This window comes from Rosa rugosa, chromosome 3 (genome assembly GCF_958449725.1).
Source record: "Rosa rugosa chromosome 3, drRosRugo1.1, whole genome shotgun sequence".
Taxonomy (NCBI): Eukaryota; Viridiplantae; Streptophyta; class Magnoliopsida; order Rosales; family Rosaceae; genus Rosa; species Rosa rugosa.
Genome location: NC_084822.1, coordinates 5,488,972 through 5,511,231, shown reverse-complemented (window position 1 = coordinate 5,511,231; position 22,260 = coordinate 5,488,972). Strand labels below are relative to the sequence as shown.

At 40.9% G+C, this 22,260-nt stretch overlaps 1 protein-coding gene across 3 annotated transcripts in view; it reads right to left on the bottom strand.

The window, feature by feature from the left end:
- Positions 1 to 22,260, bottom strand: part of LOC133739947 (serine carboxypeptidase-like 18) — a 52,446-nt gene that overhangs the window by 12,823 nt on the left and 17,363 nt on the right. Inside the window, exons 3-14 of one of the 3 annotated variants that reach the window (XM_062167770.1) lie at positions 12,129 to 12,205; positions 11,889 to 12,014; positions 10,979 to 11,081; positions 10,736 to 10,773; positions 10,471 to 10,572; positions 10,182 to 10,268; positions 9,937 to 10,098; positions 9,596 to 9,667; positions 9,126 to 9,250; positions 8,324 to 8,437; positions 8,195 to 8,249; positions 7,883 to 8,103 (exon numbers count right to left, since the gene is read on the bottom strand). In XM_062167770.1, the coding sequence (XP_062023754.1) occupies positions 8,020 to 8,103; positions 8,195 to 8,249; positions 8,324 to 8,437; positions 9,126 to 9,250; positions 9,596 to 9,667; positions 9,937 to 10,098; positions 10,182 to 10,268; positions 10,471 to 10,572; positions 10,736 to 10,773; positions 10,979 to 11,081; positions 11,889 to 12,014; positions 12,129 to 12,205 (1,145 nt within the window). In that variant the 3' untranslated portion in view covers positions 7,883 to 8,019. Of the gene's footprint in view, positions 1 to 7,882; positions 8,104 to 8,194; positions 8,250 to 8,323; positions 8,438 to 9,125; positions 9,251 to 9,595; positions 9,668 to 9,936; positions 10,099 to 10,181; positions 10,269 to 10,470; positions 10,573 to 10,735; positions 10,774 to 10,978; positions 11,082 to 11,888; positions 12,015 to 12,128; positions 12,206 to 22,260 lie in introns of those variants that run through there. The other 2 variants (XM_062167772.1, XM_062167771.1) reach the window with 2 other exon arrangements.

Here is a 22,260-nt window from a genome sequence, read left to right as displayed (position 1 = left end):
AGCCTTGCTTCATTTGTTCAAAACAAGCAGCATTATCCTAAATGCTCGTAGGTTCATCTGTGGTAGGCTTCAAACCACAATTGTTCGAACATGCGTAATTATGGATCCAATCCATATACATTCATGAACCTCTTCGTGAAGAGCAATGATCTCTGCATTGTTCGAAGATATAGCGACTAGGGTCTGTTTTGTAGACCTCTAAGATATCATGATCTTTACCCATGGTGAACACTTAACCATTTTGGGAATGACCTTTGTATGGGACAGAGAGATACCCAATATCAGCAAAACCTTCCAAAACACATGTTGTTTTGGGATGGGGATAATGGACGCAGGCCAGTGTTGGCGGCGTTCCTGGTGTGTGATGGGTCCGAATCCATCATCTTTCTGTAGGGATAGAACAAGCCCATATCAATCGTACATCTCAAGTATCGAAAGATATCTATTACACCAATCCAATGGCATCGCATTGGCGCAAAGCTATACCTTAGCTAACAAGTTCACTGCAAATGAGATGTCTGGTCTTGTGCATTGAGCTAAGTACAATGATGCGCCTATTGTACTTATGTAGGGCATTTCCGCCTCTAGCACATCTTCGCCATCATCTTTCGGACGAAGAGGATCCTTTTCAGGATCAAGACTACGGACGATCATGGGAGTGCTTGAAGGCTTGACCTTGTCAAGATGCCTAAGCATCTCTCAGCACGATGCTCAAGTTCCAAACTGAGACATAATCGTGTTCTCCCAAAATCCTTCATCTCAAAATCGGATTTCAAGTGTTCAGCGGTTTCCCTTAAGTCTTTAAGGGCTTCCAATGAAGATCATGTCCAACATGAACCGCAATAGAATCCGAAACTTGTTATAGAAACGCGTGGGCATATCCCTTCCCAATCAAGTAGTCACTTTAGTGAGCGTTTCAATCTTATTGTAAACGCGCTCCGTGGTCTAGAGCCACTTGACTTGGTTAAATGAAGTTCACCATGAACCTTCATGTATTTCGTATCTAGATCCCCATAGAGATACGTAGTGACCACATTTGTAAGCTGCATGTTCAGTTATTTGGAAACTACCAAACTGACAAGGTAGTGGAGTGCAATGACATCCATTACGAGAGAATATGTCTCATCGTAGTCGATTCCAGGGCGTTTTGTGAGAAGCCTTGCGCCATAAGGCGAGATTACCATCTCTTTTTCTCATCACTCTTTCTAACGAAGACCCATTAGTCAATAGGTTTTATGTTAGGAGGTGTTGGCATCACTGGCTCAAAAACCTTCCTCTTCGTTAGAGAATCCAACTTAACCTGGATCGCATCTTTCCATTTAGGCCAAATCTCTCTACGTTGGCATTCATTCATCAATGAAGCGTGGTTCGATATCATCTGACTCAACAAACTCATGCGCAACGAAATGCGCAACTACAGCATCAATTATGATGGAGTTTCTATCCCACGTCTCATGTACACTAGTGTAAATTTCATAGAGCTCTATATTCTCAGGAATAGGTTCTGACGTTGAGGCGTCCCCCAACGATAACCATAACCCAGAAGATACTCATGAGACGGATTTTGAGTGTCGATGATCAAAGGATTGGAGTGTGCCAAAGTATCATTCGAACCCACGGGCCTCCCATGCATCCTAGATGGGGCCATGGCCTGTAACGCCAGAGTGCCACTCTCTATGGCGTTGGCGCCATGCCTACCTCTGTGTAGGGTGGCGCTACGTCCTCTCGTAGGGACGTCCATCCTTGCAGGCATGTTTGCAGCATATTTGTGTGATCTTGTCACTTTAACAGGGATCGAGATGAGACATAGTGGGGACAGACTACGACAATTCCTGTCATTCCTGTTGAACATTCGTGTTCTTATCTCCCCCTAACAACGGGAAGACTGTCTCATCAAAGTGACATCCGCAAATCTAGCGATAATGAGATCGCCTAGCAAGGGCATTAAGTGGCGGAGGATTGTTGGAGTCTCAAATCTAACTGAGTTGCCCATTCGTCTGTAAAGACTTATCATAGTACGCTGTGGCGGCACAATTGGCACATATAGGGCTCACTCAAATGTGCGTAGTGCAAAATACTTGTACCCAGTCACTAGCTGTAACGCAGAGATACATTGAGTGGCGGTAGGTCGTAGACGAATTAGCATAGCTGCATGCGATATTGCATCACCCCAAGCGGATATAAGGAGATTGGTGTGCATTACCAATGTCCGTACTACCATCGTAGTCGTTTACCGCAAGACCATTTGGGTGTGTACATGGGGATGTGATGTCTAACATCAATCTCATTGCAATAACCATCGAAATTATTCGATGTAAACTCTCTAGCATAGTCAAATCCAATTGACTGAATAGGATGATATGGGGAGTGAGCCCGTTGTCATATGATATGTACTAGGAGTGTAGTAGAAGCAGCATTTACAGGTGGACAATGGCACCACACGTGGCCAGCGTGTTTGCGTGTCAACCAATATCATGAGATATTTAAACGTCCGCAAGTTGGTTGAATCAGTCCAGAGAATCCCTATGGATTCTATGTAAGAACATAATGAGTATTTCATATCCTTTGCATAGGACGGTCTCAGTCCTAGTTTCCCTAAGGAATGGGCTTTGTAAAACGAGCGAGAGGCTTTAGAAGTAACCAATGAATATTTTGGTTGGGCCTGAGCGTCTGAAACGCTATTTGAAGCAAAGTTGGTGATTGCAGCATCACCTGGGGCGCCATCACCATGATGGACGCCATCCAGGGCGTCATGGATAGGAACTATGCCAGCCCTAGGCTGGTGGTGGACGGAGGCGGTGCCCTAGGCAGCAGCGTCGGTCACACTTAGTCTAAGAATCAACTTTTTGATTCATGCTTCATTTCGCTCGAGAGAAAAGATGTCCATGTGAAGTCTTTAGTAGACGGATCATCATATCATGACCAGGATGACCTATCCTGTCGTGACAAAGCCAATATGTGTCTAAATCCAAGAGATCTTCTCTCATAACTTTATTGGATTTAATAGCTCGAATAGTGACATAAAGTCCACTAGAGAGACACATAAACTTCTCTAAGATGCGCCTTTGTTCGCAGTCATGAGGGGTAATAGCAAAGGAACTCATTTCCGTTCTCTACATGCGTTTTCGCATGGAATCCATTGGCTATCCATAGGTGCGATTTGCCGTAGGAGCGTAAAGAGTTTCTGTGACATTAATCAAGGTGCCATTTGGCAAGGGGAACTTGGGCTATTCCATGTCCTTGAATTAATACTGATGGCCCAGCCATCGTAGTCACAAAGTAATATGCTCAGAATTAAAATGGAGTCATAATGAAAAGAACTCGAAATTTTATTCATAAGCCAACGGAGTTACATCATTGTCTCTTTGACCAAAGAAAATCTAATCCAAAATGCTAGCTAATGCAAAACAATGGTAGTTCACTAACTTCTTTCGGTAATTCCAAAATAAATGTGACCAGGTGAGTAGAGAGATGTCGGTGGAGCAAGGCTCGCTTAAGTACCACTAATCTCAGAACATTCCTAGACATCACACTTATTTTGGGTGAGCCTACATTGAAGAAATACTTAAACCATTGGCATTTATTTTGGATGACAATTGCCTATTACATCTCTTGGAAAAATAAAGACTTAAACAGAATTGGCGATCTATTGATCCCAGCGAGATTTGTAGTCTTCAACCCTTCACTCTAGATCATCTTTTTGATCTTCTTGTTCCACATAGTAAGCTTCTCTTGCTTCACAATATGCTTTGTAGGCGGTGACAATTTCTTCACGAGCTCTACAAATGTGTGCCCAATGATCAGACACTCCACATCGAGAACATACATCTCTTTGCTCAAACTCCATTGATTGAGGCGCTTTGAAAGCGTCATTCAGATGGCTCTTAGTGTTGGTGGCGCCACCAACATGGCCAGAGGCGTTGCCTCCCTCTCTCTTTCCACGTTGACCTCTTCGGTTCTGTATTCGCCTATTTTGGCTATTACCTTCCCAAGTAGAGCGATTATATGGACCAGAAAGTCCAAAAGTATCCCTAAGGTTAGGGTTTCGCTCTTGGCGCATTCTCTTAGGGGCGCGACTATAATTGGATTCCAGAATATGCTCTATTTCCACGGATCTTGAATTATAGTTCTTCACAAGGATGTTGTCATGCTTTTCAGCGACATTCATAGCTCCAATGAGCTCATGAAACCTTGTGATCCGTCCTGCAGTAACATCAATTCGATAGTTCTTAGCAACCATCAATGCAGAGACGGGGAAGGTAGAGAGAGTCTTCTCAATCAACATCGCATTTGTGATCTCTTTATCACAGAATTCCATTAAGGATTTAATGCGAAGTGCTTCCGAGTTGTAGTCAAGAACTGACTTGAAATCACAGAAGTGGAGGCTATGCCATCTCACTTCTAGGTCAGGAAGCAGGGAGTCATGGACGTTGCCAAATCTTTCTTCGAGTGAGACCCACAGCCTTCTGGGGTCTTCTTCATTCATACACTCGTACTGGAGCGAATCACCCATATGACGAGTCATTAGGATGATGGCTTTCGCCTTATTTGCCTCTAAGGCTGCTCTATTTGCTTCCAAAGCTTGAGCTTGCTCAACAGTTAGCACGTCCTGGCTAGGCTCGAGAATCGTATCCAGGATTCCATCGGCCTTGAGATGCTGGCAGACATCACGAATTCACCTGTGATATTCAGAGCCAGTTGTTCCCAATGGAGCAAAGTCCAATTTGTTCAGGTTACTCATCCTGAAAGAGAACAAGAAAAAGAGTTAGTTTCGGAGCGGAAAAAGCCACCACGAAAACATATAAAATTTCTGAGCGTAGTCGCTTCCAAGAAATTAGGAATTTCTGAGCGTAATCGCTTCCAAGAAATTCAATTCCAAGAGGTATTGGATTAGATCGAAACAATGACGTAAGTGGTCGATCATAAATTCTCAACAAACTCTAAGTTTGGAGATCTCAACAAGCTCCAAGCTTGGAGTGAGCACGAACCCCCACAGTTCGGCTTAATTAGGTCTCCCCTATGATGAAGAAAGGGGGGTAGAAGAAGGGAGGTTGGAAGTCCCCGAGAAAAAGAAAAGAAATTGAAATTACGGAAGCAAAAGAAATTAAATAAAAGAAAATACCTTGAATGTGGGCTTCCTCTTTTTTCCTTTCCCTTTTTTTTTCTTCTTCTTCTCCGGCTGGGCTGCAGGCCCTCTTTTTTTTTTCTTTCTTTCTCCTCCGGCTGGGCTGCAGGCCCACTTCCTTTTCTTTTCTTTCTCTTTCTTCTTTCTCCTTCTGGGCCCGCCTCCTTCTTCTTTCCCCTTTTTTTTTTTTTTTTTTCTTTTTCTTCTTTCTCCTTCTACCGCACGTGGGCTTGGCTCCCTTGTTTTTTTTTTTTTCTTTCTTTTCTTCTTCTGGGCCCCGTCTCCTTTTTTTTTTTTCTTTCTCTTCCTTTGTCTTCTTCCGGGCCACCTTCTTCCTTTCTTTCTTTACTGGGCTGGAACAAAATGGCAGCAGCTTCTGGTGGTTCAAGGAGGTTCGGAACTTCTGCAGGCCGGTCCGGCCACTTTCCGGCCGGTTCTGGAAGTGCAGTTTCCGGTGGTGGATTCTGGAGTCAGGGAGCTGGTGTTGGCCAAATATGATGGTGGAAGATGGTCTGAAAGATTGCGAACTGGGCAGAGTTTGTTGTTATCTTCTTTAGGCCGGTTCGGTACTTTTATGGCCGGTTTTGGTGATGCCGCCAGCGATTCTGGGTTCCTGGGATTGAGATCTTCAAGGTGTGCTTCGGGGACTAAAAGAGTTTCAAGGTTTTGTATTCGGATTTAGGGTTTTGGCTATTTGTTTCAGGGTTAGGGCTTCGTGCTGATAACGTGTTGTAGAGAAACTGAAATTGAGAGGAATTTGCTGTGTATTCTCATTGATAATAGGGGCCTCTTTATATAGAGGATTACAATGCATAGAGTCTGAATCATACAAGGAAAGATAATCTCTAGATTCTTCTAATTAAACCCTATTACCACTAGGTCAAGTAACCTAGAGTTTGGGCCAAACACAAATTAGGGTTTTACTTGAACACCACAATAGTTAATAAAAAATCTAAGAGTTGGATAAGATTAATTGTAATTTTGAATACGTGTGTACATGTGATGAAATTAGAAGTGCAATAATTATTTATAGTGTAAAGGTAAGAGTTGTAGAAAGATATTTACCCTTTTAACATATATATAGAAATGAATCTAATAGAATAAGTATTAACCAAAGAAAATCCAAGTTGAGCCCCTACGCTCTAAGACCAATACGCGGACTGACCACCGCTGTGCATGACGGCGGCGCTCTAGTAGTTGCTGATGATGAGTGTAAGAGTTTTAGCCTGAAATTGCAGGGGTATCGTGGCAGTACTCGAAGAGGGCCTTAGTGGATCTCATCAGACAAGAGAAACCTAGGGTTCTTTTCTTATCAGAAACCCTATGCACCGAGCGCCAGCTTGAAACACTAAGGATTCGAGTCGGCTTTGAAAACTACTTGGGGAAGGCCAAGAGTGATGAATCCCCAGGCATTGCCTTCTTGTGGATGAATGACATGCCGGTGCTTATACGGACGTATTCGGCATGGCACGTCGATGTTTCGATTGGAGCACAGGGTTCCCTAGACAAATGGAGATTGACCGAAATTTATGGTTACGCCCAGACTGCAAATCGCAGTGCTACGTGGGCTTTGATGAGGCAATTGGTGGCTGGATCTTCGTTGCCATGGCTTTTAGTCGGGGACTTTAATGAAATACTGGTACGTTCAGAAAAGACTAGTGGTGCTGTTCGCCGGATTGCTCAAATGCAAACTCTCCAAAAGCTATGGTTGATTGCCAGTTATTGGATATGGGTTTCTTCGGAAGTCCGTACACATGGGCGGATTATCAAACAAAAAAGCATCTCAAGAGAAGTCTGTGGAATGGAGGGCTCCGTAATTTGTTCCCTCGATCCTCCACAATGCACTTGCACCCTAGCAGCCCCGATCATAGCCCGCTTCTTGTAGAGATTTGTCTTACCCCAACTGGGCAGCGTAGAAGAAGAAGAAGATTCAAGTTCGAGCAATTTTGGGCAGCACATCCAGAGTGTGAATAGGTGGTGAAAATGGTTGGGAAATTAGGGCTTCAGGAGATCCTGGTAGTCAGGCAGCGGAGAATATAAAGAGTACTAGCACAACACTGACTGCTTGGCAAAAACCAACGTTCATGTTTCGACAGGCAGAGATGAGGGCAGTCCGTAGTAGACTTGATGAACTCTTGACAGCTCCTTTTGACCCAGCAGATAATATGGAGAAGCAAGCTTTGAATGCCAAGTTTCAAGCATTGCTTAATAAGGAAGAAACTAAGTGGGTGCAGCGGTTTAAGGCTTTATGGTTGAAGGCCAGGGACCGCAACATGGCATATTTTCATCGCCGAGCTTCCAACAGACAACAACGCAACACTATCTAGGGTTTGCATAATTCTGATGGTGTCTGGGTTACGGGTATCAAGGAGATTGAGGGAGTTGTCACCTCTTATTACAATTCTTTGTTTTCTTCTGAGGATGATTGATGAGAAAATTGTGTGTTTCATTATTGAGAATAGGAGCCCTATATATAGGGATTACAAAGTACATGTTCTAATATTACAAGGAAAACTATTCTGAGTAGGACTAGGAATTCTAGAACATTCTCTTCTATTACAATCATGGAACTAATCCTAGTTTGAATAGGCACACATAAGTCGATTTCTTTCAACATACTCCACTGTTTTTCTTACTTACTTCTAAATTTTTATTTGTTTTGTACCCCATAATTTTTTCTTTAGTTCTTCTAATTAATAAGAACTCATTCAAATTCCCGCACTAGGCTTCCGAATCTCAAAAACGGACCTGATGAAATACTAGCAAATAAAAGCAGAGGAAAGATTTTACCAACTAGACATTATTTAATCCACTACGGTGCAATCATTCATAGCTTGTTAATCTTAAGAATTAACATTTATTTCTGCTTAATTAAGTTACATCAGTCCAAAGAACTACAGAGGGTAGGCTGCGAACCATCTACTGATCATAGCAAAACATTCTTTAGGATTGAACTCTGGAGCTGTGTGACCGGCTCCCTGCACGAAAGAGAAAAACTTAATCAACTGCTGCTCAAGCAAGTTGTAGTATTTTGAATACCGCGCGTAATTAATTCATGATGGTTCTTGCCTTTACGGTTGCGTATGTCAACTCATATTTTCCCAATGTATACTTCACTTTGTATCTGAGTGATAAAAAAATAATAGTTATGGGTATTAATTATAACTTAATTCTGCAACAACTGAGATAGAAACCAACCCTGCAATTTGTGCATTAACGAACCAAGGATTCCATTGACTGTCCAAAGTCAAGTTCAGAGATTCTATCCAGGTAGTAGTGCCCACATATGGAATACTCATGTCATGATCACCACTGTTAACGTACAGATGAATATCGTGTTTAGAATAAAATGTAATCCAAAGAAGTCCCAAGACATATTATTCTATAGATTTTAAAATATTTTCCACAATAGTTTGATAAAAAATCTAAGAGTTGGATAAGATTAGTTATAATTTGTGAATACGCGTGTACATGTGATGAAATTAGAAGTGCAATTAATAATAATTTATAGTGTAAAGGTAAGAGTTGTAAAAAGATATTTACCCTTTTAACATATATATAGTAATTAATCTAAGACGGCCCTTCCCTTTTTTCGGTCTTTTATAGGGATAGGGCATTAGATCAACTTTTCGATCACATTTCGGCATCTCAACCGTTCAGCTTTTAGGTCCTAATGTGTAGATCATTTCTGCAAATTTTCAGCCAAATCGGTGATCGTTAAGGTATCAAACTAGAAAAAATCAATGAACGAACCAAATCTGTCAAACTTGAACCGTTCATACTTATAATCTTAAGTCGCCGTTTTGAATGCCGTAACGATAATCAATTTGGCTGAAAATTTGCAGAAATGATCTACACATTAGGACCTAAAAACTAGACGGTTGAGATGCAAAAATATGATCGGAAAGTTGGTCTAATGTCCTATCTCTAGAAAAAACCCAAAAAAGGACCCCTCACTAAAAGGGCTCTGATTAATCTAATAGAATAAGTACGTAGTTACCTATAAATCAGAACTCTATAGCCTTTTGTTGTGAGGTTTTGGTGATAACCAACAGTAGAAGAAACATCTTGTACATATGAACTAGTTAAGCTGTCATTACATCTCACCCATTCCTTGATGCTTCCCTGCTTGTTAGAAATCAGTAAAATTAAGCACAGTGAATCATAATATTAACGTATTCTGTAAAGCTCAATTAATGAGGTAATATGTACATCTTTATCAAGGTGTAATTACTTTACATTTTTTTTTTTATCCCCACGTATTCGACATTTTGATTGGACTCGAACACATGATCTCCCAAATTAGAAACCATTACCTTACCACCCCATCAAATACATGCACCCCAGTTACCATACATTATAACTGACTCGTTGTATAAAAAACCTCTTAAGGGTGAAGATCATCTTGAATTCTCCAAATATTTGAGTTCATTTTGACTTGCTGCAATAATTAACTAAATAAGTACGTACCTGTACAACGTGAAGAGCAGATTGAATAGTTTTATCGTTCGCCCAAATTTGAGATAATATATAATTGGTAGCCTGTACAGGGAAGTCAGATATTCTCAGTTATAATTGTCACAGTTAATGTACTAACGATTACTGGTGCTTTATGGATTTAGAGGCAGGAACAATGCTTCATTAGTAGTAATGAGCACTTCCAGACCTCTTTCCTTTAAAGCTAGTAGTTAAAATTCTAATTAAAAAATTGTTGCGCCAGCTCCTAGCCCAAGTGCAACTAACAAAAGCATTTTTAGAGATGCAATCCCAAATAATTCCGTCTTCAGAGAGTGAGAGAGAGAGACGCGTACCCGACACCATGGCATAGAAACTAATTGAGATGATGGAAGGAGGAGATCTATAGGATCCTTTTCACTGAATTCTTGCGGATGCCACTTTCTGTCTATTGGTTTTGGAGATTGGGGATTACATTTAGGTTCCAATATTTGTTGAAGGTTTATGTCTTCGATGCACTGCTTGTTCCAATATTAAGTTAGTATAACTTCATCCAACACTTGTTAAAATTTAAGGTATATATTCAATTCTTTAGACTCACCTCGTTGACACGTTCAAGATCGTACACACATAATGCATTATTCGGATCCACATTTACATACTCGCCTTTGCAATTTCTTTTAGTTGACTTGAAAAGTGAAGAAAATTACAACAGTACCATATATCAGAAAGACTTTCTCAGCAAGATATTGATTGAGAATATTGCAAGAAAATTTTGGCAAAATATTTTATATTGTGTCAATAGACGACTGAAGAGATTGTCCTATAAGAACATAAAACCAATTAATAAGCTGGCAAGAAGAATTTGTTTGAGAGGGTATTTGGATGACCTGGTATAGTCCATGATCAATGAGAGCTTTTAGGTAAGCAAACAGTACTCTGGAATTCTCGTCCCTTTCTTGATCTGTCACAGGGTTGCCAAGCACATATCCCTGTGCAGAATATATATATATATATATATATATATATATATATATATATATATATATATATATATATGGTAATGACCGACGAGAGTGATATTAGGCTTCAATTAGCTAGAACGTAATACGGAATAGAATTGAGGATTTGAAATAGAAATGGAAGAACATGTACTTTGAGATTCATTTGTGGCTCAAGTCCATCTTCATTACCTGATTGAAGAACAATTAACAAATAAAATGAAGAAATTAGGTTTACCCTATATGTCCAATTTGTACTGAAACTGAATTATAGTTGTATTTTTTTAATAAACGAAAATAAATTTGAGCTATTTAGGTTTTTGTTTATTCAGGTTTGAGCTATTTTTTTCAATAAATTTGATAAAAGTATAGAAAATATCATTCGAGATGCTCTTACCATTAGATATTTCTTGAACTATTATCGGAACAACCTTGCCTGCATAAGAATCTCCACCAACGTAGAGTGGATTATAGAGGAAACTGGGGTGATCTACAAGCCACTGCAACACAATAGTAAATCAGAACGACGCAGCTAGTTAAATTACATGAACATTAAACCATATATGATCTAGAAACCAATCTTAATCACTTTAATGTAAATTTTACGTTGAATTTGATAATTGATTTGAATAATAATAATTAAATCCAACAAAATCATCAGATTAACTTTAAAAAGTATGTTAGCAATCCACATTGAATTGAATGACCTAACGGAAAATTTTAGTTTACTATCTTGCAGTTTACACTCTAAATCATTTTGTACCACTGCAGTTTCAGTTTCGTAGTAATACTTGTAATATTCATTAGGAATAAATTTATGTTTCGAAAAGTAATGGTAATCTTTATACAAAAAAAAAAAAAAAAAGTAAATGTAATCTTCATTGTTTTTTTTCTTTTTTGAAATAAATCTTCATTGTTTTATAAATCCAAAGATTTGATGATTGGGTTACTCCAAACCCGAGGTTTATACCAATTCATTTTGTCATTTGATCAAAAAAACTAAAATTCAACTCTAAGGTTTTGGGTTGGTAACTTAGTTTGGCTGCAAATATGACCACTCAAGGTCTCAAGTTCAATACACACCGACTCTAACAGGATTAGCCCTCCAAATGATGATGTGTTTGGTTAATAGAACGATCATGCGAGTTTAAAGATAGGGAATTGTCATCCATGCTCCCACCCCCACCCCAAAAACGAAAAACAAAAAACTAAAATTCATACAGATACAAAAAAATATTTGGAAACTATTAATCACTATGCAATACCCACCTCATTAGCAAAACGTACAAGTATGTTATACCCCTCACCTTTCTAAGAAACTCATATGTTTGTGCCGATGATATCGTGTCATTCAGAGTGGGGTATTCTTCCCAACTGTTTGTATATGAGAACCCTGTGCCCACAGGGGCATCTATAAATATTATGTTGGCAACCTGCAAGCAATTTAGGTTGTTTAGTTCTGAAGGTCACAGTGAGAACTAATTAAAAAATTTAAAGCTATAGCCATAGACAGAGCAGGCGTTGGGAAAACAATAGAGGTCTCCTACCTTTGTCCACGAGTATGGGTTCAACTTCAGTTGCGGCTTATTGTCAAACGAGTGTGCATAGTCAAATGACAAAGGACCTGCAACAAAATGTCTAGTAAATTTGAGAAATTCTTAAATAATACGATCAAATTATCTAGCAATTATGTTGGAGAAGAAATATTTCACATTATAAAAGTAAAAAAATATAATATAACTTATAAGTGGGTGATCACACCATGTACCTAGACCTTTTGATTTAAAACTCAACACCTAACGGGTGGTTAAGTAGAGACAATATCAGTACAGCTATAGGCCACGGGCCACGTATGTCACTGTTTAATATGGTATCAAAGCGGTTTCCTCTCTATCACATCTCCAATTGTCATAGACTTGATTTGGGTTCATTAAATTGGCCATCAGAAATATTCTGATTGGACTATGACCAAGTATCCGATGTGGGCCTTGGATTATTATGTGATTGGTCAAATCTCCAATGAGGGACTTGCGCCCTAATTTCCAATATGGGAATTGGATTTGTTAATTGATTTCACATACAGACATAGAGCTAGGTTGCATGTGAGGAGGCATGTTAGAGAGGAAAAATCTCACACTTTAGTAACCTAACACCTAACGAGTGGTTAAGTTGGGATAATATTGGTACAATGGTGGGTCACAGGTCACGTTTGTCCCTGTTTAACAAATTATGACGTGCTTTATCAAGTCTTAGACGTGTAGATGTTTAATACACATAATCACTTCAATAGTTTACCCTATTTATTTTAACTGAAGATCAGCGAAATTTAAATACAAACAATCTTGTAGACTCTCAAATGAATAATACACCCCTTGAGTAATTCTAAAACTTACTCAAGACTACCATGAAACTCTAATATGCCACACTGTGCAAAAACCCTAAGCTTTATAGCGCCGCTCAAATCCTCGAAGGCCAACGTCGATCCTCTTCTCCTCTGATCTCCTAAAATGGCATCAAATAAGGATGTCACAACGAGTTTTACAACTTCCCTAGCCTTCGCTAAAGGTAGCAAAGTGGTGGATGTCAATGGTATTGCTGGTGGCGCTATCATGCGCGTATCTCAATTTTTAATTGGAAGGATTCTGACTCACATGAAGGTTGATGTTAGGGATCTGTCATCTGTGTCCTCATTTTCGCGGCATTTGGGTTCGTAAAAAAAAAAAAAATCAGGTTCAGGAAAAGCCAAACAATCTGCTGGTGTTCTCTTTTGATGTGTGTGTTAAGAGAAACAAAGTCCTACATGGAAGACCATGGAATTTTGCTAGGGCTCCTATGCTTTTGCAAAAGTATGATGACATGTCACCGGTGGACCTTGTCTCCCTTTCTGATTTCTTTTAGGGTTTTTTACTTCAACAGTGTCTGAACTCTTCGAGGACTTTTAAAATGATACCTGAACTTTCAAAGTTATCAATGTGATACCTGAACTCATTTTTTCGTATCAACGTCGTACCTGCGGTCGATTTCCGTCACAGAAACGTTAACTATGACCACGTGCCCAGCACGTGAGGCACAAAATAAGGGTAAAAATGACATTTCCCACTTCCTTTAGTTCTTCACGGGGTTTTTTACTTCAACAGTGTCTGAACTCTTCAAGGACTTTTGAAATGATACCTGAACTTTCAAAGTTATCAATGTGATACCTGGACACATTTTTTCGTATCAACGTCGTACCTGCGGTCTATTTCCGTCACAGAACCGTTAACTATGACCACGTGCCTGCCTAGCACGTGAGGCACTTAATGAGGTTAAAAGACTAATTTACCCTCAAAAGTATTGTTTTTTATTTTTTTTGCTTTCTTTCTTTCTTTTTTTCTTTCTTGTTTTTCTTTTTCGACGTCTTCTTCCCTCTGATTTGTCCCCTCCGATTGGAAGCCATGGCCGCAAATCAGATCTCACCTTCTCTCTCAACCACCCAACCCTTTCCAAGCACTACCTGACTACAACCACATTGAACTCAGCTAGATCGATATGGCTACCTTGCAAAAATTTAAGCTCCTCGCCACTCAATGCTCTGTCGTCGCCTGGAGCCCCACGCGCAGCCCATCCGCCAGCCCCGTCATCCACCTTCGCCGCCGTAAAACCCTCAGATTGTTCCTCACCCGCCCCAACCGCTGCCGATTGCCTCGCCGGAGTACCTCGTCCGATGCTCCCACTAAGTACTGATATTACAGCCACGAATAACCAAAGGCCGGTTCTTTTTGGACAAATTGATTAGAAGCTGGAATAAGTGAAATGATCATTGCCCCATTGTTCGATAAATCATATACAGATAGATATAGTTATACACAGACACGCAGTCACGGAAAAATCAGTTTTGGGTTTTCTCCAATCATCACCATCCTTCGCCTTTTCGCCGCTGTTGAGAGAGAGAAAGAGAGTTGTAGAGAGAGAAAGAGAGAGACTCTCAGTCTCCTTCACTTTTGCAGATTTTGATTCAATTACAAAGACACGGACTATTTTTGAAATTCATGAACTTATGCTGTGATGTTAGTTGGGGTGAGGAAGCCGAGTGCCACGACGGCGTGCGTAGGCCCGCCTTCGTCATATCTCCGGCAAGCTGCACAAGAAGGTCTGGATTGCCGCTGGCCATGTTCTCTCTCTTTCTCTCTCTGATCCCTCTGTCTGAAATCTCAGGTAAATTCCAAGTCTCAGATCTGGAGGCCAAGAGTCGTGAAACCGTCTATACCACTCCGGCCTATAATAAATTCAGAGAAGCAAAGCCGTCGAGCAAGTTGTGCTTGGAGAACTCCGACAAGATGGAGTCCCCGGCGGTGTCCGTCCATCAGAGAATTGGATTCAAGTTTTGCTTTGGGTTTTGCATTTTGCTAGGAAATGTCATCATCCCATCTGATTGCATTTTGCAGATGAAAAAGGAAATAGAAATGGAGAAGAAGAACTGAAGGTACAACGGGACACGTGAAGAACTAAAGGAAGTGGGAAAGGTCATTTTTACCCTTATTTTGTGCCTCACATGCTAGGCTGGTGGTCATAGTTAACAGTTCTGTGACGGAAATCGACCGCAGGTATGACGTTGATACGAAAAATGAGTTCAGGTATCACATTGATAACTTTGAAAGTTCAGGTATCATTTTAAAAGTCCTCGAAGAGTTCAGACACTGTTGAAGTATATACTTTTGAGGGTAAATTAGTCTTTTACCCTTATTTTGTGCCTCACGTGCTGGGCACGTGGTCATAGTTAACGTTTCTATGACGGAAATCGACCGCAGGTACGACATTGATACGAAAAAATGAGTTCAGGTATCACATTGATAACTTTGAAAGTTCAGGTATCATTTTAAAAGTCCTCGAAGAGTTCAGACACTGTTGAAGTAAAAAACCCTTTCTTTTACTAGGTCCCCATCACCAACATTCCTTCAGCTTTCGAGGTTGAGCGGTCAATTTTCAATATCGCTACTGTTGCTGGTAAGGCTTTAGAACTAGATGAGAAATTATTCGTTAGTACAAAATTACTATTTAATTTTTGTTTAACAGAAAAATTTATTTCCATTCTCTAATGTTTTAACCTGATCAATAACATTCGAAATGCCTCGACTTTTTTAGAATATGTCCGAGTCAAATAGCAATGATTCGAAGCACTTCTTTTTACACTATTTCAGAAACCCAAGGACTTAATCTTATGGATATGTAAAATACAGGATTTCTAATCCTAGCAGGCCTCCTGATAATATCCACAAATGACTTGTTTTGGGTAAAAGATGTGCATTACTATGTGTAAATTCTTGCGCATGATATACATCGGCACTCCAATGCATTTCTCCCTCTAAGTCAGAATAAATATGTTTTTGAACCCTCTCTTTAAAATTAAAAGTATATGCTCCCACGCGAATCTTAGCAACCACTTACTCTGATTCTACGTATTGGCTATTTGCTACAATAACAACTCGATGGTTTAGCTGAATAACTAAATAAAATAGATAGACATTTATCTTCGTCTTAGGTCGACGGGTTCTCAACGAATCGGGATCCGTCTTATTTATTGATCATCCATCGCATTGGAACCCCAAAAACTAAGGTTTCCCCAGTTCTCTTCTTTCAATTTGAGCAAGTCAGAAAGATTGAGAAATAGAACCATCTGATTTGATTCGTTCTTAATAGCCATGAGATGATCATCTTAGGGTGATCAGGTTTTCTCATGCTGTTACTAAACCAATATTTCTAAAGAAGGTTCTTATTGTTTGTTCTGTTTTAGCTCTAGGATCAAGCCAATTTTGACTTTTGTATGCTCCCACTTTTATCTTGGATGCCCTTTTGAATGATTTCTATCGCTAATATTTCAATGAATTATTTTCTTCAAAAAGGAAAAAAACTTATTAAGTAATCATAATTTCAGAAGTCTAGTTTTCTGTTCTTTATTTTGAGCGTAAATCTTAAAAACTATGTGTTTCAAGGATGTATATGTTAGTGCACTCTGTATAAGGGTGTGCTTGGTAGTGTACTCTAAGTAATGACTCTTTTGAAAGGCTCCTCAGGAGTGGGTTATCATTGTACTGTTGCTTGCTGAATTGCATGACTAAAAGATTTAGGGGGGTGTATTGTATTTAGATTTCTAAGGTGTTTTAAAGACTTTTTTGGACTTCAAAATGAGACTTGCCAAGAAACACAAATCGATTGTCTACAGGAAGCTGATAAAATTGGCTCTCGAAGTGGAAGCGGGGACTTGGCAAGATGCACAAAGCGGAATGGTTTGCATGGATAAGGACCTTCACGGGTATCGTCTGCCTCATCTGAAACCAAAAGGGATTTCGATTTGGTCATTGTTAGGATCAAATTCCCAACTAACTCGGTGCCAGCTTTACTAGGTACACTACACTCTCTCTGCTTTCACTTTCCACCCCTTATCTCGATTTCCTTTTCTGTTTTTTTTTTTCCCTCACTCTTTCAAAATCCATAAGTTCTACCAAAAAGTTTATACAAATAAAAAAAAGTTTATAGAAATCTATTTATATAAAGTCCTCACAAATTTAAATTTTTTTACTAGTCTATCAAAAAGTCTTTACAAATTAATAAAACTCATAAAATCTATTGAAATCTATCACTTATAAAAAATCCCCTAAAATCCAACTACAATACATCCCCCTTAAAATTGGCTGATTCTTTTGCAAGCAATAATATTTGACCTATTGATATAGGGTGAAAAGGGTCATCGACCCATAAGGAGTATTTCCCATAAGCCCAACAATAAAAACAGGTGCCTCTGATCCATTAATCCCAAAACTGATTTTGCTCATTCTATACTATACATAATTAATAAAGGGTTAAATACTGTTTACTCCATGAACTTTCAGGGAAAAAACAGTTCAGTCCCTCCCTTTTTAATTTCACACGTTTACTCCCTCATCTCTCAATTTTGGACCAATAGGTCCATTCCGTTAACTTTCCGTCCAAAAACTCTGTTAAATTGGTGACGTGGCAATCCTTCCGCGTCAAAAGTCTATTATACCCTTACCTTTTTTTTTAGTTCTTTTATATATATTTTTTATCTCTTCTTCTTCTTCCTTCTTTCAGCTCTTTCTACTCCAGATACCTCCCTCCATCTCCTCCGCAACCTTCCCCTTTTCCTTCAAGTCTGAGACTTGTCCAACACTACCTCCAACACTTCTTGTACCCCCCTTTCTTACCTCTCTCTTTCTACCAAAACCCATATATAACTCCAGTAACCCATCCCCAACTCCAGTAACCCATCCCCACAGCTCTCTCAAATCTCCATCTCTGACCTCCCTCGTTCGGCCCAGGATCCAACCCCTCGACTCCATTTCAACCAACACCGTTGCCGTCAAATCGATTTCATCAATTTCAGATTTTGGAGCTCCCAATTTTCAATTTCGATTTCATCGCTCCCCTCACTCTCTTCCTACTCATTTCCCCATCCAATTCTATACTCCTCTGTTTCTGCAATTCACTACTAAGCAACCCATCATCACTCAAACAAAATTAGCCTCACTGCCTCAAGCTCATAACAAGTTCTACAGATAGAAAGAAAAAAAATAAAGAGCAACATTCTTCCTCTCTCTCTCTCTTTTCTCTGACTAGTTAATTCACCGAGACCAATTCATAGCTCAAAAACGACAACCAACACTGCCTTCATAATTCACCCGCCATGCTTAAGCTTCGAAACCCTAGATTAACGGTGGAGGGAGAGGAGGTCGGAGTACATGGACTGGCGGAGCTGGGCGGCGAGGACGGAGTTGACGGTGTAGATGGTGGGGCGGCAGTTGGAGTAGATGGAGTGGTGGGTGTAGAGGGCGGCTTCTTCGAGGTCGTTGCGGCGGATGAAGAGCTTACAAGTCTTCTATTTGGCTCCAATTTTGCTGCAACTGGTCAACAGTCTCTTTTCTTGCGCGGGCGTGCCAGCACCGTTCGGGTGCGGTCGTCAGGGGTGTCCCTTGACCTGACTTCTTTCAAGCGATTGTGGACAAGGAGAGCACCAACCTCGTCGTGGGATTCTTTGTGCCTCGTGGCGAGGACTTTTGCGGAGTTTCTTCAAAATCACAATCGATACTCGATGTTATAGATCGAGCAGAGCGAGAACTACTAGGAAGTGAGGAGAACTTGCTAAAGCGTGACTTTAGCTTGGCTGGAAGGTTTGGTGGCACTAACAATCGGCTCGTGAGGAGACTAGGACTGGAGTGTGACTACCAGTAAGAGAAGGAGAGGGTTGCTCTAGAGAGGCTTGGATAATCTTAGAGATTGTTGTTGTGAATTGTGTGGTGAAGTGTTTCATTGTAACCTCTATTTATAGGCTACCATGCCAAAGTGTTTATTCTTAAACAAATGATAGTAGAGATAAGGAATGATGAGTTTTGGAGATAAGGAAGCATAATTGGAGATAATGAATGATGAATTTCAGAGATAAGGAGATAAGGAAGCATAATTGGAGATAAGGAATGATGAATTTTGGAGATAAGGAAGCACTTTCGGCTCCTTTATTCCTTTAATTATATCTCCATCAAGAATTCAGATTTTGACCGTGACTTCTTCTTAACAAATGTTCCACTATGAGTGTAGATCATCCTGGTAAAATTTCAGAGCTTTTGGTATAGTGGTTGGGCCGGAAACGCTGCTGGACCTCTTACAGGTCCAGTTTTCCAGTTTTGCTTCTGCAGAAAATTGGACTGATTGTTTGAAGGTCTTCCACTCAAAAATAGCTCTGGCACTCTTCATAAGAAATGATCCTTGGGATTTCTAGATTTAATCTAGAAAGTTTTAGCTCATTTGGATTTATTTTGGTTAGTCTGCCGCCCCTCCTTCCTTGTTTAGCTCGGTTTCTCCTAGCCGAAGTAGGAAAATGTGCTAAAGTTGACTTTTCATGCTTCCATGCTTCCATAGTAGGCTTTATTTAGCCTCTAAATATATATATATTTTGAACTTGTCGACAATATATAGCTTGAGTCACTGACATTGGCTCAATTTCTCCAAGACGCGCCTTGTCAGGCCAAAATGCTCATTTTGGGTCCAAACATTGCCCCCCAGACCTCGAAGTCAAAGGTCTTCGTCTTGACTGAAGAAGTCTTGAATCAGCACTACACTTATAATGTTGTTGCTCCAAAGCCACTTGTATTGGCTTGACTGATATTACTTAACTGATTCCATATAGGCCTCTAAATAGGCCATAAAGCTTGAATGCCACAATCTGAATTGCCTTTGTCATGAACTAACGCTTTCATTGCCAACTTTATTGCCCCCCATGGATCTGATGTCTGGTATGCAGTGAATTGGTGAAACTTGGGCAGGTTGTAGGAGATCAGAACTTTAGGGTGCCCCCCCCCCATGCGAATGAGACTGCTTTTGATCACGAATGAGGATCCTTCTCTTCCTTGGTGGTAGCTTCGCCATGTGTATAGCAACAATTTCTCAAATGTAGGTGTTGGAGCCGCTTTGCTGGCTAGATCAAGGCCTACAGTACTTGGTGAAATAAGATGCAGAATAGCAAACTGTTTGCTGTCATTTAATCCTTCACGAGTCTTATGCCGAAGAGGATGATTGGATCATGGCTATCGAATCATGACGTGTGACCAAGTGAAACCACCATATTTGCTGCAACTTTAGCATCTAAAACCGCATCGGTTTTAATCATGTTTTATTTAAAAAACATCATGCCACCATGCTGGCCCTGCGGTGGTAGGAAAAGGTGGAATATCTTCACTGTCGCCTTAGATGCGATTCTCAAGATGGAATAATGATTCATTAATTATCAACTAGGGCCACTCACTGGCCCAGCTAATAAATTAATCTCCAAAAATAGCTGAGCTATAAATCAAGGTGTAATGGAGAAGTGTTCCTTGCGACCTAGAAATGGCATCCAAGAAACCATTCGTTATCGATCAGGCAGATGAAATCACTGAGAAAGCCGCATTCACCTGGCGGACTAACATGAGTGTTCGATGTAGAAGTCAGACCGGAGAGGAGAGAAGTCGACTGATGGGCTTTGGTGGCGGTGATAGTCAAGCGAGTCTGGGTCCCACACCTCACGATCGTTTGCCAGATGATGCTATGGCCTATTATGGGCTTCCCATCCGCCGTCCCATAGCGGCTCTTCGGCAGGTGCCTGGTGATTTTAGCAGTTGGGGACCAAGGAGGAAAGTGGGCTTCTGGCCTACCGTCGCTCCCGAGGAAAATGTTTGGTATCAGGAGGTCCGAGCGAGAGATTTGGCCCGATGGGATGCGGTGGGTATCACCCAAACCATCGATCTATGCTTCTGTCTTCCCCATAATACTAGCCCTGCATCGCTAGCCGCCGCTCTTTGCTTCTGGAACACCTCCAGCAATACATTCGATTTCCAGTTTGGGCAGATGAGCATAACTCTACTGGATGTTCTTACCATCACGGGGTTGCCCATTGACTTTGACCCCTATGTGCATGGTCAGTTTGATGGCATTCAATTTTCTTTGAGAATGGATATGGCTGGTCGAGGGCATCACAGCAGATCCTACCCATTCTAGCGCAAATATTACTGCACCCAGTGTGACCATACATGAGGTATCGCATTCCTGGAATTCTGGCTTTGCAAATTTATCTTTTGCACTTCTTCCAACAAACCTACTGGGCCCTGGAATTCTCTGGCCATTACTCTCTACAATGGTATTTGCGTTGGCCTTGGGCAACCTGTATTGGGTGCTTTATATCGCTCCCTTTATAGAGCCGTAATGCGCCCATTTGATACTGACATTAGTGGCCCCTTCTGAATCCTTGCCTTTTGGCTGCAGATTTATTTCCCTCTCTTTCGTCGCGGTGATATTCCAAAAGAACCTCCAGTTGATTCCCTTTTGGGGAACTGGCTTTGCCGCAACGTAAGGTGCCGAGCTCCACCCTACTCCGAGTGTTTTATTTACTTGTACTTGCTGGGAGAGATGCCGGACCCAAAAATAGTCCTTTCTAGGCGATTCCCTCCTCCCCTTGATGATGGCTTTCTGCCTAGTGGACGGGATCATAGCGAAAGAGCCCTCCTGGCCTTTCGTCGCGCCATCTCCTGCTTGGATATTCGTCTTGCCACCGACCGCGTAAGTTACGAGCTCTATGCTCCTAACCACTTTGCTCGCCAATTTGGGTTGGCCCAGTTGGTACCCTGGCCTCTGGTTGATTCTGCCAATTACTACACCTCTTGGCGGAGATTAGCCCCGCCTGGGTCTGCCCCCTTTCAGAGTCAGTTTACTTTGATAGTGATTCCCCCTTGGGTCAGAGCGCTATACCCCCTCAACGATGTCGATGATGAATATGCTGATTGGTGGAAAGAAGTGTCAGTGAACTGTTGGGACCTGCCACATGACGAACTCTTCGTCCTGATCTTTCGTGGCATGAGTAGCCCTGGTCCAGAGGACCTCGAGATTCTTGAGCGCTTCTCCAAACCTGCAGCACAACCCTCGCGACCTATTCTACCTTCTCGCTCATCGCGTCCAGGGATACAAATCCACGAGCCTAGGGCAACAGTAAGTTTTTGTCTTTCTTTACCATTCCTTTTCCTTGTGTTGATTTTCCCGCTCTTATTCCTGAGTGTGTTTTGCAACAAACTACCCGGAGCAGGACAACCTCTGTTCAGGCTGAGAAACAAAAGGCAATAGCAGAGGAGACTTCTGAGGGAGAGTCTTCGCATGATGAAGATC